This window comes from Hemicordylus capensis, chromosome 6 (genome assembly GCF_027244095.1).
Source record: "Hemicordylus capensis ecotype Gifberg chromosome 6, rHemCap1.1.pri, whole genome shotgun sequence".
In the NCBI taxonomy this organism is placed as follows: Eukaryota; Metazoa; Chordata; class Lepidosauria; order Squamata; family Cordylidae; genus Hemicordylus; species Hemicordylus capensis.
The window spans coordinates 9011664-9024494 of NC_069662.1; the positions used below are offsets into that span (position 1 = coordinate 9011664).

Below are 12831 nucleotides of genomic sequence, written 5' to 3' on the forward strand. Positions count from 1 at the left end.
GGAGGGAAGACTGCCTGAGGAGAGCTTTCATTTCCGGGGTTGAGGAGGTCGCGGCGGCGGCAGCAGCAGCGGCGGCGGTGGCGCGAGGGAGCGAGCGAGTGAGGCAGGAGGCGGTGCCTGTGGCCGCAACGGAGGGAGCGGAGGAGCCGCGTCCATGGCGCTGAGTCTGGACCGCGAGGCCTACTACCGCCGCGTCAAGCGTCTCTATAGCAACTGGCAGGTGAGGGCCTCCCCGCGGCGGGGGCAGGACCTGACCCCCACCCCCCTCACAGATGGTGATGGTGGTGGTGATGGCCGAGAGTAGTGTGGGGGGGGCTCTTCTCCTCACTAGGTTCCGTGCCCCGAGGAGGCTCCGCAGCCCCTAGAAAGGAGGGGAGGGCAGGCAGGCAAGCAGGGGTAAAACGGGGAGAGGGCAGGCGGCCCTTGCCAGCTGCGCGTACTTGGGGTTAGTGACGATCTGTCAGCCCCGAATCTGCCTCTTTCTTCCTCTGGCTCTTCCCGAGCAAGACACGAGGAAGAGCATCGCTGCCGCCGCCGTCTCCCCGTCCTTCCTGCCCTCCCCGTCATTTCACGCGTCTTGCCAAAATACCGTTTCTCCTGAATACTGTGCTGCCGTGGTAGTTAGGCTTTAAAACTTGGAAAAGAAAAGAAAAACCCAATAAGAATCCTGAATGTAAAAGTATTTTCAAAGGTTCGTGCTCACTGTACTGTAGCTCCCGGATTATACGGTCTTCAGGAAACTCCAGTTTGAAGTTTGCCATGAACTCACCAAGTGGACTCGCCAGGTGGCCCTAGACGACTTTCCCCTGTCTCTTAGTTTCCGCTGTCTGTTATATGGGGGTAATAATCCTACTTTGCAAACCTGGCGGGGTTGCTTTTCAGGACTGCAGACAAATTGTGAATACATGTGTATCAAATACATGCAGTGTTGTTTGGCCAATTACTTTGTGGCAAGACATAAATGTTAAGTGTTACAGTTTTGCAGTTCATTTTCATTATTTTTTGGTCTTCTCAATTCTCCTTATAACCCCTTGGTTGTATTTTTTTTTATGATTTTTGCCTGGGGGACATTGCCTGGGAGAGGTAGTGAGTAGTCCAGTGGCTTTCCACCTCATCATCCTCTGACTGTTGTCAAATCCATGGGGTTTTTTTCCATTTCATTCTACTCTGCCATTGTCTTATTATATGTCGTGTGTGTGTGTGTGCATATGCATATGTATACATTTTATATCTACTGGTTTTTGTGTATCCAGTAATCACTTGCACACTCTTTGCACATACACAAGACTTCTCATTCTGTTTCATGAAAGGGGCCTTTACTATACTTGGGAGTCCTGTAAAGATATGTACTCTAGTTATGCCTGTGCTGGTCAACTGAAGTTAAGTGTGTACATGTGGTATTTTTCCAAGGCCGTATCTGGTTACTCTGTGTGCATGAACTGCCACTGCATGTTCTTGTATTCTTACACAGATTAGAGCTCTTGCTTTGTGCATGCCCTTTTTATTATCCTGCTTGCAAGTAGTGCACAAGTGGTGGTTCTGGTTATCATCCCAGCTTCAAGTCTCATATGGAAATCATGCTTATCATATGGAAATCATGCTTAAGTATTAGGCTGCCCTAGTTACTTTGCCTTTTAAAAGTCAATAACTTGGAACAGGTTAAGTGATGGTACTGGGCTGGATTGTTTTAATAGTACTCTGTTCCTACCCCTTTTCACCATTGGGTTGGTTGCCACACATCCTTACCTCACCAACAACTTTTGTCAGACAAGTCTGGGGTTCCCAATTTCTAGTCCCCAGATGATGTTGGACTACAACTCCCATAGTCCAAATGCCCTTGGACTACAACTCCCTTCATCCTCAGTCGCAACAACATGTAGGGACCCAGGGCTAGCCTTGAGGTAAGTTATGTCTATGAGGCAAATCTTAATTCACAGAGGATGGGTCTGTTAGCTCCTACTAGCCATGATTGCTTAGGTGGAATCTCTTATTTTCAGAGGCAGCATGTAACTGAATACCAGTTGCTGGTTGGGCAGCAACTGGCGCTAGCTTTTGCATTGATACCCTTCTTGTAGGTTTTGTTGGAGGTATTCAATTGGCTGTTATGGGAAAGGAGGAGTGAGCATTTGCTCTGATCCATCAGGGCTGCTCTTGCTTTCTTATATGTATATATCCTGAAGGTCCCACTGAAAGTGGGTGATTTGTTGCAGCCAATACATCTGTTAGGCAATTCATGTGATTAGCATGACTTGCAGATCATGTTTACAGATGTATCAGATACATCCGGGGGTGTTGGGGAGAGATCAATATCCAGAGTGGGAGCTATGCTTGAACCTAAGAATTACAAGGAAGGGACAAGATAAAGTTGAGCTTTGTTTTGCTTTTCTCCCCACCCTGTTTCAGTTGCTTAGTGTGAGTTAGATGCTTGCTGATAATTTTTTTTTTTTTAAGGATTCTAATAAGAGCCTTAAGGGCATATAAAAAGACCCATTGTAGGGTTTCCCATAAGAGCATTTTTGGGCCATTTGGAGAAATGGGCATTTTAGCAGGTAAACATAGCAAAATGTTATGTCACAGAGAAGTTAACTTTATCGTTCAAGACCACTAGCTACATACATGACGTTTTCTGACAGATACCTACCCTGGGGGGCTCACAATCTAATATTTGTTTACTTGAAAGATTTATATGCCACTGTACTTCTTAAATTAATTCATGGTGGCTTACAATAACATTTGTTTTAAAAAGCACAGAAGAACATAACCTCTAAAAAAGTAGAAATGTAGGATAAGGCAGTCATCAAAACAGGGCAGTCTCAGAGAAAGGTATATAGTTAGGGGAAGGCCTGCTAGAGTTTTAAAAAAAGTCTTCAATAAACACACAAAATAACAGAAGGGAGTGGAGGCAGAGTAAGCTAATATATGTACATGAAGTAATAGCATATTCATGTACACATATTTCCTTACCCTTAATATGCTGTTATTTCATGTACACGTTTTTAGGCTTAATTGCGGTGTAGGGTATGGGGAGTAGGGGATTCTGCTGAAAGCTTTACAGAAAAGGTGGGTTCTGGGGGATTCTTGTACATTCGAATATACTAGCTGACCCAGCACAGAGCATCTGTGTGACAGTACACTCCCCCCACCTTCAGGCCCTCTGCCCCCCCTTCTACCCCAGTCTCCAACGGGTGGCGGGGCTTCGCCCACTGCATGTTCCCCTCCCACCCCCCACCTTCCCCAGTCTCCAGTGGACAGCGGGTCTTTGCCCGCTGACCATTCCCCTCCCCCCCAGTCTCTCCTGCCCCGCCTCTCCCCCCCACAGTCTCTCCTGCCCTCCCCCGCCCCACCTTCTGCCCCTGTCGCTCCTGCTGACCCTGCACAGAGCCTCTTACCTCACTGGGTGGTGGGCCACTATTTTCATCCAGTGCTTGTCTATATTATTAATTCCTGTAGACAGACAACCAGGGGGATGCATGAGGATGTGGCAAGCTCCACCCCCGCTGCAGCCACGACCAATGGTGGGACCAGAGGAGGTGACACATGCAAGGGAGGAGCACGCGCCAGGAGGCGGTTGGCAAGACTCCACAGGGGTTGCGGTTGAGGGAGGTCACAGCTGAGGGAGGTGGACAGTTGACCGGCTGAGGAATGACAAGCAGGAGAGGTGTCTTCAGGAGCAATAACAATTGCCTAATTAATGGGGATTCCGTGTGGGCATCTTTAAGGAATATAGGCCACATTTGAGGAACACGTGGGAGTTGCTAGAAGAGAAGGTAGAAGAAGATCAGTGTATCTCTCAACTTAATAAGGATATTTATATGAAACCCTTAGGCTTCAGTTTGTCTGACCAGCCCTGGTGTAATGTCAGATCAGACCTTGACCAATTTTCTTTAGATCTAGGATCCAGCCCAAAAATTTAGGAGCCAGACAATGGACATTTGATTACTGGACTTAGTAATGGACATTGAGAAGAGGGAGAGTAAATGGACTTCTCTTTATTCCCTTTACAGGTAAAATGCTTAGAACAGAAACAGCATTGCCTGAGACAAAGATTTTATTAAATAACTTTCCCTCTGACTATCATAGTCTAGGCATCATGGTTAAATTTCAAGGCACCATGGCTCCCTGCGAAGGAAAACAAAACCCTATTTGGATTCAACAATGAATCCAGACATCAACAGGGAATCCAAATCTTCTTTACTGATATTTTGACATAATAGTAATAGAACCGTATAATTAAGACTGTGCAATTGCATAAATTATAATGCTGTATCAATAAAAATATATCTGTATTTCAATAAAACTTATGCACAAATAATCATTAAAATAGTTTCTATGTCTAACTGAAAAGATTGGATCCAATGAACTATTTATGCAATTGCACAGTCTTTTAATTATACAGTTCTATTACTATTATCTATTATTAAAATATCAGTATGAAATATTTGGATTCCCTGTTGATGTAAGGATATCATGGCTCCCTGCGCCTGGGATTCATCAAGCCCTGTGTTAGATTATAGAAAGTGATGTAGATCTTACTAATTGGGTTAGAAAGCTTTGGTGTGGAGCATTGCCCCTTGTTATCCAGTTGATATGGAATTCTGTTCCAGTGGAACATTCCAACTTTAGTCGTAAATTGGCTGATAGCTTTCAAGCCCTTTCAGAGGCCCATTAGGGCTTTCTCCGTCCATCTGCTGCCTTATCTTCTGGTTTCTAAGAGCTACCTTCATAGAGGAATTTCTCCCACTACTCACATGTGACTTCTTTCTATCTGCCAGATTCTTGGCAGGGCAAGTTGTGGATAATGTTGCATCTTGTTTCCATGATGCATTCCATCTCAGTATTCAGTATCCAGAGCAAAATACAAGGAGGTAATGTTTGCCCTTACAACACCAAATAGAATCAGTATAAGCCTTTGGTTTAAGATGAGAATTGATGCTTTACATTTTCATTCGTGCTCTAAAAAGAATGGAAATTGCAATTTAAGGTGCCCATCTTAATTTCCAGGCCAAATAAGTTGTAAAGACTTTGTATAGTCTGATATATGATGATGGCTTTAGAAATGAGCCTCCATGCACTCACACTTTGCCCTGATCAGAGATGTATCAGGCAGAAATTCACAGGGGCATCTCTAGAAAGTGATTAGGGAAACTGCACCTATTAAATGTCTGCCTGGAAGCATCCTTCCCCAGCCCAATGTCCAGTTGAAAGACCAAGGCAAAGTGTGGGTGCATGGAGCTTCATTTCTAAAGCCATAATCATATACCTAACTGTACAAAGTCTTGACAGCTTATATGGTGCGGAAGTTAAGATGAGAGCCTTAACATTCCTTTTAGAACGTGAGTGAAAATATAAAGCATCTTAACTCTCATCTTAAATCAAAGGTTTTTGGATTACTAAATTTCCAGGCATGTTAAAAAGGAAAGTCTGTTTAGACACTATGGGGAAGAGCTCACCCAAAGGACAATGTAGAACTTCCTGATGGTGAATACCAAAAACCTTGTAAAATCTTCAACTATGAAAAAGTTACACTCCACTCCACCCCTAGCTTGAAAAAACACAATTAAATGAAATCAGTGGATTCAGTAATAGTGACAGTGTGATCCCACCTCGTGATTATTCAGCAGTGAATAAGGACACAAGAAGCAGGTAATTTGTGTTCACTTTAAATCTGTATTTCATTTTTCTTTTTTTTTAAAGCGCACATGCACACACACACACACAACACAAAGATAATTAAAAACAACAAATGTTTTAACAAACATGTCCTAAACTACAGATTTATCTTACCAGAAATTTCCCATAAACCTCAGAGTTCTCCTGCTTGATTTAATTTCCTTCAGGATGATGTTATCAGCAAAATAGTGTAAAAGCTGTTCACAAGTGACTTAGCCATTCTCTCACACACACAACACATGCATGCACACACTGCAGCCATCCGCATGCATATACCCAGACTACAGACACACACACACCCCAGAAGAGCCATTCATAGCCTAAATGGAGTGTGTCTCCTTCCCCCTGCCTCCCACTTACACCCGGCTGCACAGAGCATTGCGCCGGTTTTGGCTGGAGGTTGGGATGAAACGCACATGGTTTTGAAAAACCACTGACCATGAGTAACTGTTGACCAAAGTCGAACAGCACTTTTTCTAAGGCAAAGGAGCAGTATTAAAAGCTACTAGCTTAACCTGAGCAGAGCATCTGCGCGCTAGTACTTGATTGCTCCCCTCACCCCCTGCCACAGCCCCCACTCACCTGAGCTGCACTCCTGCTCCTCTCCTATGCCGTTGCTTCCATCCTCCTCACCCCTCTTGGTTGCAGCTGTAGCATTGCTGGTGCCTATTGGCCAAGCTGCAGCCCCCATCCCCTGAGATCTCCCCACTCTCACTCAAGCCCCACTCCTGCTCCTCCCCACAGGATCAGCAGCAGTGGTTGACCGGGCCCTTCTTTGCCGCCATGGCCACTTGTTCCCCTCAGGCCACAGACAGGCCCGGGCCCGTTCCCTTGCCTGCCTGCCTCCCTCCTTCTGCCAATGGCCTTGGTAGCCCCAAACAGCAGCAGTGGTTGATTGGGCCCTTCCTTGCTGCTAATAGGCACCACCAAGGCCGCTCATTCCCCTCAGGCCGCTGTCAGGCTCGGACCCGTCGCTCACCCTTCAGTCTTTCTCGCTCTCCCCTTTTCTCTTTCTCTCTCCTCCACTCGCTCTTCCCCGTCTTTCTTCTCCTCCCTTCTTTTTTTCTTTCTATCTCCCTTCCTGAGTTAACAGATCTTGTTCAACTTGTTTCCTCATCTAATGGCAATGGCAGCCTCCTTCTCCTGAAGGGACTCTTTCCTCCTTCTATCCTAGATAGATAGATAGATAGATTCCTCTCCTTTACAATCAGGGACATCTTCCAACCAGTAACAGTTGCATTCCAACTGACCTTAACCATCACAGGCTCCTCCTCCCTCTCTGCATATGGAATCCCCACTGCCCAATTACCACAGTGCTTCTGCTCGTGAACTCGTGAGAGCTGCCACACACAAGATTAGCCATGGGTACGCCTTAGAGAATTATATAGATAGATAGATTCAGTGGGGGAAAGAAATAAGAGGGCAGGGAAGGAAACTGTGCTCCTGAGCAGTGTTCTCTCTAATTTTTTTCATCTGTGTGCAATGAATTTTTTTCTGGGTGGCAAGTATCAAGGCAGTGTGTGCACATGTATATTCAAAATAGAGACTTCCTGATTAAACCTGAGCAGGATCTAAAATAAACTGAGCAGACATTTAAAAAAAATGTGAGCACACACACATGCCTTAGAGGAAACACTGCTTGCTCCCAAGGCTCGGACAGGGAAGTTGCTACTGGTTGTGGGCAATGCAGTGGGCACCGTAGTTTCAAAATTCCATAGACTCAGACTCTTTTAGCAGTACAGATGCATTTTTCAGTCTCTTAAAACACAACTTTGAGGACCAGTTGTGAAATAACCATCAATTGGGTCCCAGAGGGATATACTATACAAAAATCACTTTTCTGGCATGCAGTATAAAGGCTGAAACTATGCAAATAGACTACAAAATCATTTAAATGCTACTTCCTCAGTCTGAAAGAATGTTGCCAACCCTTTAAAATTCCAAAAGAGAAACAATTTATATTGCTCTATCCAAGCCATTTTCCAACGGATCCTCAGAAGCTTTTCACGGGAGGTGTCTCCTGTCATCTAGTGAATGTGTGCTGATGGCCAGGCAGATCGGACAAATGGTTTTGATTTTAGAAGCAATAGAATGTTCAGGGCTTATAATGGTGGAATGTTGAAGCTACTCTCCGTCTTGGCTGTACTGGCATGACTGTGCCGGTATAATAGATTTATAATAGATTTTAAAGAAGCTCTGGTGTATAGTCACATAAACCATATATTTTGTTCTGTTTATTTGGCATCACAGTCAAGACCAAATATTGGCAGTGGTAGAAGTAGAAGTACTGGTTATAATTTCTTCAGAGTGGCTGCAGGAATGGAAAAGGCCAAATAGGAAGGGAGGGGATACCATGGTGTTGAGTGGGAGGACCTATGGAAATAGCAGGGCACTGGAGCTGTTTCTCATAACCACTAAAAACTTTCATTGTCGTCAGACATTGGCCACCTTTAGCTTCTCTTTGTATCTATGGGGACTAGGAATCTTCATGTTGGTGGAGGTGGGGACCTCGTATTAGATCTTGCACATAATGTATGACAATGGTAGATGTTTCAAAGTTCCCTTGGATCTAGATGTCTGAGGAGTGTCTTACACACGATACTAAGCAGTTCTTTGACTCTCTTGCAGAAAGGAGAAGATGAATATTCCACCATTGATGCCATTGTGGTCTCTGTGGGAGTAGATGAAGAGACAGTCTATGCCAAATCCACTGCCCTGCAGGTGAGTGAGAATGGGTGTTCTCTTGCCTCAGGTAATGCTGTGGGTCTCCATACAAAAAGATAAGGGATTATTGGATGGAAAGGAGATAACAGTCCCTTTGCTCCTCATGAGGTCCCTTCTCCAACCTTTGCAGACATGGCTCTTTGGCTACGAGCTCACCGACACCATCATGGTCTTCTGTGAGGACAAGATCCTCTTCATGGCCAGCAAGAAGAAGGTGGAATTCCTAAAGCAGATTGCAAACAGCAAGAGCAATGAGAGCACCAACGGGGTGCCGGCCATCACGTTGCTTGTGCGGGAGAAGGTGAGCAGGCAGCTAGAAAAGCCTGTCCTGAGTTGCTTATGATGTGGAAAGAGATTGTTGGGAAAGGCTGAAATGTGGATACTGGTGCCCCATCCTCATTTCCTCTTCTCTGTCCCCTCTCCAGAATGAAAGCAACAAGGCAAACTTCGACAAGATGATTGACGCACTAAAGGGCAGCAAGAATGGCAAGCGCATTGGGGTCTTCAGCAAGGACAAGTTCCCTGGGGAGTTCATGAACAGTTGGAATGATGCTCTCAACAAGGAAGGTTTTGAGAAGGTGAGAAGAGCCAGCTGTGGCATGGGGCGGGGTGGGGGTTGCAGGTTGGCGGTAAGACGTTTGTTCTTGCTCATGTCCTCCCAACTTCCCTGAAGGTGGATATCAGTGCTGTGGTGGCCTACACCATTGCCGTGAAGGAGGATGGAGAACTTGCCTTGATGCGCAAAGCAGCTGCCATCTCTTCAGAGGTCTTCACCAAGTTCCTGAAGGAGCGGGTTATGGAGATTGTTGATGCTGATGAGGTGAGGAGGGAACCCAGTTGTGGACTAAAACCTTAGCTGGGATGCCAGGGGCATGGTCACGTAGGCCTTGAGAAACCTGGGGGAGGTGGGCTACTTTGCCTTGGATCCATCATCTCTCTTTGGATTCACATTTAGTTTCCCTGGCTTTTCTTGGGTATGTTAGCCATTGGCCACCTTGTCTTTCTTTTTTGCTTCTTTCTCCCACTCCATACTGGGCAATACATCCTCCCTCCACATTGTTGCTGATGACTGTCCTGGTCCTTTCAAGCTGGGACACACTACTAGGATAACCTGGCTGTACTGGTCTTTCCAGTAGTTGAAAGCAGCAGCACAGAGGTACGGGTGACTGCATACACATGCTCTTTTCCTCTTTAAGGTTCAAAGGAAAGACTACTCCTTTCATATCAGAGAGAGCATTCACGCCTCTATCCGCTGGCAGAATCCATGTTGCTGTGACACCCTAGGTCTTCCTAGGGCCCTGTATATTTCTCAAGGCTTCCAGAGATGCAGTTATCCTTCTCCCTACTGATAACAATTTCAGGAATTCTTGAGGGTTTTATTCCTCTCCCCCTATACACCACACCCACAACACACATGCTAGATGTCTCTCTACTGACCATTAACTCCTCTCCATCTTTTGGCAGAAAGTGCGGCATAGCAAGCTAGCAGAGTCAGTAGAGAAGGCCATAGAGGAGAAGAAATACCTTTCTGGGGCTGACCCCTCCACCGTGGAGATGTGCTACCCACCCATCATCCAGAGCGGAGGCAATTACAATCTCAAGTTCAGTGTTGTCAGGTCAGTGAATATCCGTGGAAAGGGTGGATCCATTTAAAGCAAGTTAACTTAAAATCAAGCTTCCCATGTTGTGTCATTCATATATCTCCTAAATGAGTGTTATAATGATTTCATTTGGTGCTGCCTGGTGGCACACTTCCTGCAGTCAGGTTCTTTCCACTTGGATTTGCTGTAGACTGCTACCGACAGCAGTGGCAGCAGAGAGCTGGAGAGAGATTTTTTACACTATGTCCACCAGTAGCTGTCTCTGCTGCCTGACCAGCATAATTTTGTGTTGAATGGTACAATATCTCTCACTACCTTCTTTGAAAGTGGTCTTATAGGAAAGCATGATAAAAAAACCTGTTAAATAACACATGAATAAGTTTTAATAGGCTTTTAAAAACTGTAAATAAATAAAACTATCTAAAAGCATACTGTATTTACCTGAATCAGACGGCCCTGAATTTAAAACAACCCCCTTTAAAATATGAGCTAAATATAGGTTATACTATTTACCCAAAAGGAAAAGGGCCCTGAATTTAAGACTATCCCCCAGTTTCTAACATTGAAGAACTTGGGAAAAACCTCATCTTGGATTCAGGTAAATACAGTAACTGAAAGCCTTTGGTTATGCAGCTCACAACTCTTGCTCTGCACAATTTTACCTGCTCAGAGATGAGGACCTATGAAATCAGCAACTTTCTGTTTGGCTCTCTGATTTGTTACAGTTGGGTACTACCTTGCTCTAGGGAGGTTAGGGCAGCGTGCATTTCTTTTTGGGGTAACTTAAATGAAAGTATATGAGAGAAGTTCTATGCTGAAGTCCCAGTGATGTGCTCAAATGACCAGTGTGCCTTTGCACAGCACCCTTGTCAGTTGGCCCATGCATAATGCCACCTGCTCTTACGGCTTCTTCTCCCCCCACCCCGTCCCCGCTTCTCTTTCCCCAGCGAAAAAAGCTACATGCACTTTGGAACAGTCACTTGTGCCATGGGCATCCGCTACAAGTCATACTGCTCCAACCTGGTGCGCACGCTCATGGTTGACCCACCCCAGGAGATGCAGGACAACTACGCCTTTTTGCTGCAACTTCAGGAAGAGATGCTGAAAGAACTAAGACATGGTAAGTCGCAGGCCACCCTTGAGGTGGCTGGGGTATGGCTGCACTTCTCTTCAGGGCATGTGGGGGTGGAGTGGGGAGAGGGGAGCAGATCCAGTGGGATACAGATCTTTCTTTTCCCTGCTTGTCAGGTGCAAAGCTGTGTGAGGTCTACGCTGCTGTCATGGACATGGTGAAGAAGCAGAAACCAGAACTCTTGAGCAAAATCACCAAGAACTTGGGGTAAAAAGCCTTCCTGAGTTCCCCTGCTGTCCCACCCCACCTTTCTTCAGGGTTGTAGCTGCATCCTTCATGCAGTGAACATAAGAACAGCCCTGCTGGATCAGACCAAAGGTCCATCTAGTCCCATCACCCTGTTTCCCACAGGTCCCAACCAGATGCCTCTGGGTAGCCCAGAAGCAGGACATAGCAACAAAGAGCCATCTTCTGCTGTTGCTCCCCTTCAACAGATATTCAGAGACATTCTGCCTCTGAACCCAGAGGTGATACATAGCCATCATGACTAGTAATTATTGATAGACCTAGCCTCTATGAATCTGAGAGACTCGTGAGTGGCATAGGAACATAGGAAGCTGCCTTATACCAAGTCAGACCATTAGTCTTTCTAGCTCAGAAAGAAGCCAGTCAGAATTTTCTATACTTCTCAGTACTCTCCAAGGTTTCAGGCAGGAGCCTTTCCCAGCCCTACTTGGAGATGCCAGTAACTGAACCTGGGACCTTCTACTTGCAAATCAGATGGTCTTCCACTGAGCTACAGCCCTGTCCTCTAATAGTTGGAAGACGGAATGTTTTTCCCATTTCCTTTCCCAGGTTTGCCATGGGCATTGAGTTCAGAGAAGGTTCCCTTGTGATCAACAACAAAAATCAGTATCGTCTCAAAAAAGGTGAGACCATCATCTCTCCGGTCAAAACATGACTAGGCTGTCCTGCTTTCTCAGTTCATTCTTGCACACCTTCACAGGTGTGTCAGGAGTGGGCAGCTCAGAAGGCCCTTGCGAAAGTGTTTCAGGGGACCTTTCCTCTGAAGCTGCCTTCTTTCTGTCACAGGGATGGTGTTCAGTCTCAACGTGGGGCTCTCAGATTTGTCAAACAAAGAGGGAAAGAAGCCAGAGGAGAAAACGTATGCACTGTTCATAGGAGACACCGTGTTGGTGGAGGAGGTGGGTACAAGAGTAAAGAAGAAGTATGTGGGGGGTAGCTCTCACCATGATGTCAACAGGTCCCCTATCTATGTGCAGTCATAACTCTGTGCATAACTATGTGCAGTTCATAACTTGGTTGCTTTAATTTCTTTCCTCTGCAGGATGGCCCAGCTACTCTCCTGACTTCTGTCAAGAAGAAGGTCAAGAATGTCAGCATCTTGCTCAAGGTGAGATCTAGGGTTTGTATACCCAAGGTCTAAGGGCGCACAGGGTGATTGCATGAGGTATGCCAAGAAATGTGGTCGGGGTGGGGGGTGGGGAATCCAGTTGGAAGTGTAGGAGCTGACTGGTCACCAAAGGTACTTCATGGCATTCCAAATTCATGCCGAGTTGTAACACTCCTGCTCGGATATGTGTGTCTCTAGCCCTTGGGGAAGGGTTGAACCTGCTTTACATGTAGAATATCCTAGGTTCAAACCCTGGCATCTCCAAGGAGGTCAGGGAAAGCCCCTATCTGAAACCTTGGATAACCAGTCAGTGTAGACATTGCTGAGGCTCAGTAGTCTTCACCTATGTT

At 45.8% G+C, this 12831-nt stretch overlaps 1 protein-coding gene across 1 annotated transcript in view; it reads left to right on the plus strand.

The window, feature by feature from the left end:
• SUPT16H (SPT16 homolog, facilitates chromatin remodeling subunit) overlaps nt 1–12831 on the plus strand; it is a 24138-nt gene continuing 11307 nt past the window's right edge. Inside the window, exons 1-11 of the mRNA XM_053263654.1 lie at nt 1–220; nt 8299–8391; nt 8525–8695; nt 8820–8972; nt 9068–9214; nt 9859–10010; nt 10943–11115; nt 11244–11334; nt 11923–11996; nt 12160–12272; nt 12416–12481. Coding sequence (XP_053119629.1) covers nt 155–220; nt 8299–8391; nt 8525–8695; nt 8820–8972; nt 9068–9214; nt 9859–10010; nt 10943–11115; nt 11244–11334; nt 11923–11996; nt 12160–12272; nt 12416–12481 — 1299 coding nt within the window. The 5' untranslated portion in view covers nt 1–154. The remainder of the gene's footprint in view (nt 221–8298; nt 8392–8524; nt 8696–8819; nt 8973–9067; nt 9215–9858; nt 10011–10942; nt 11116–11243; nt 11335–11922; nt 11997–12159; nt 12273–12415; nt 12482–12831) is intronic.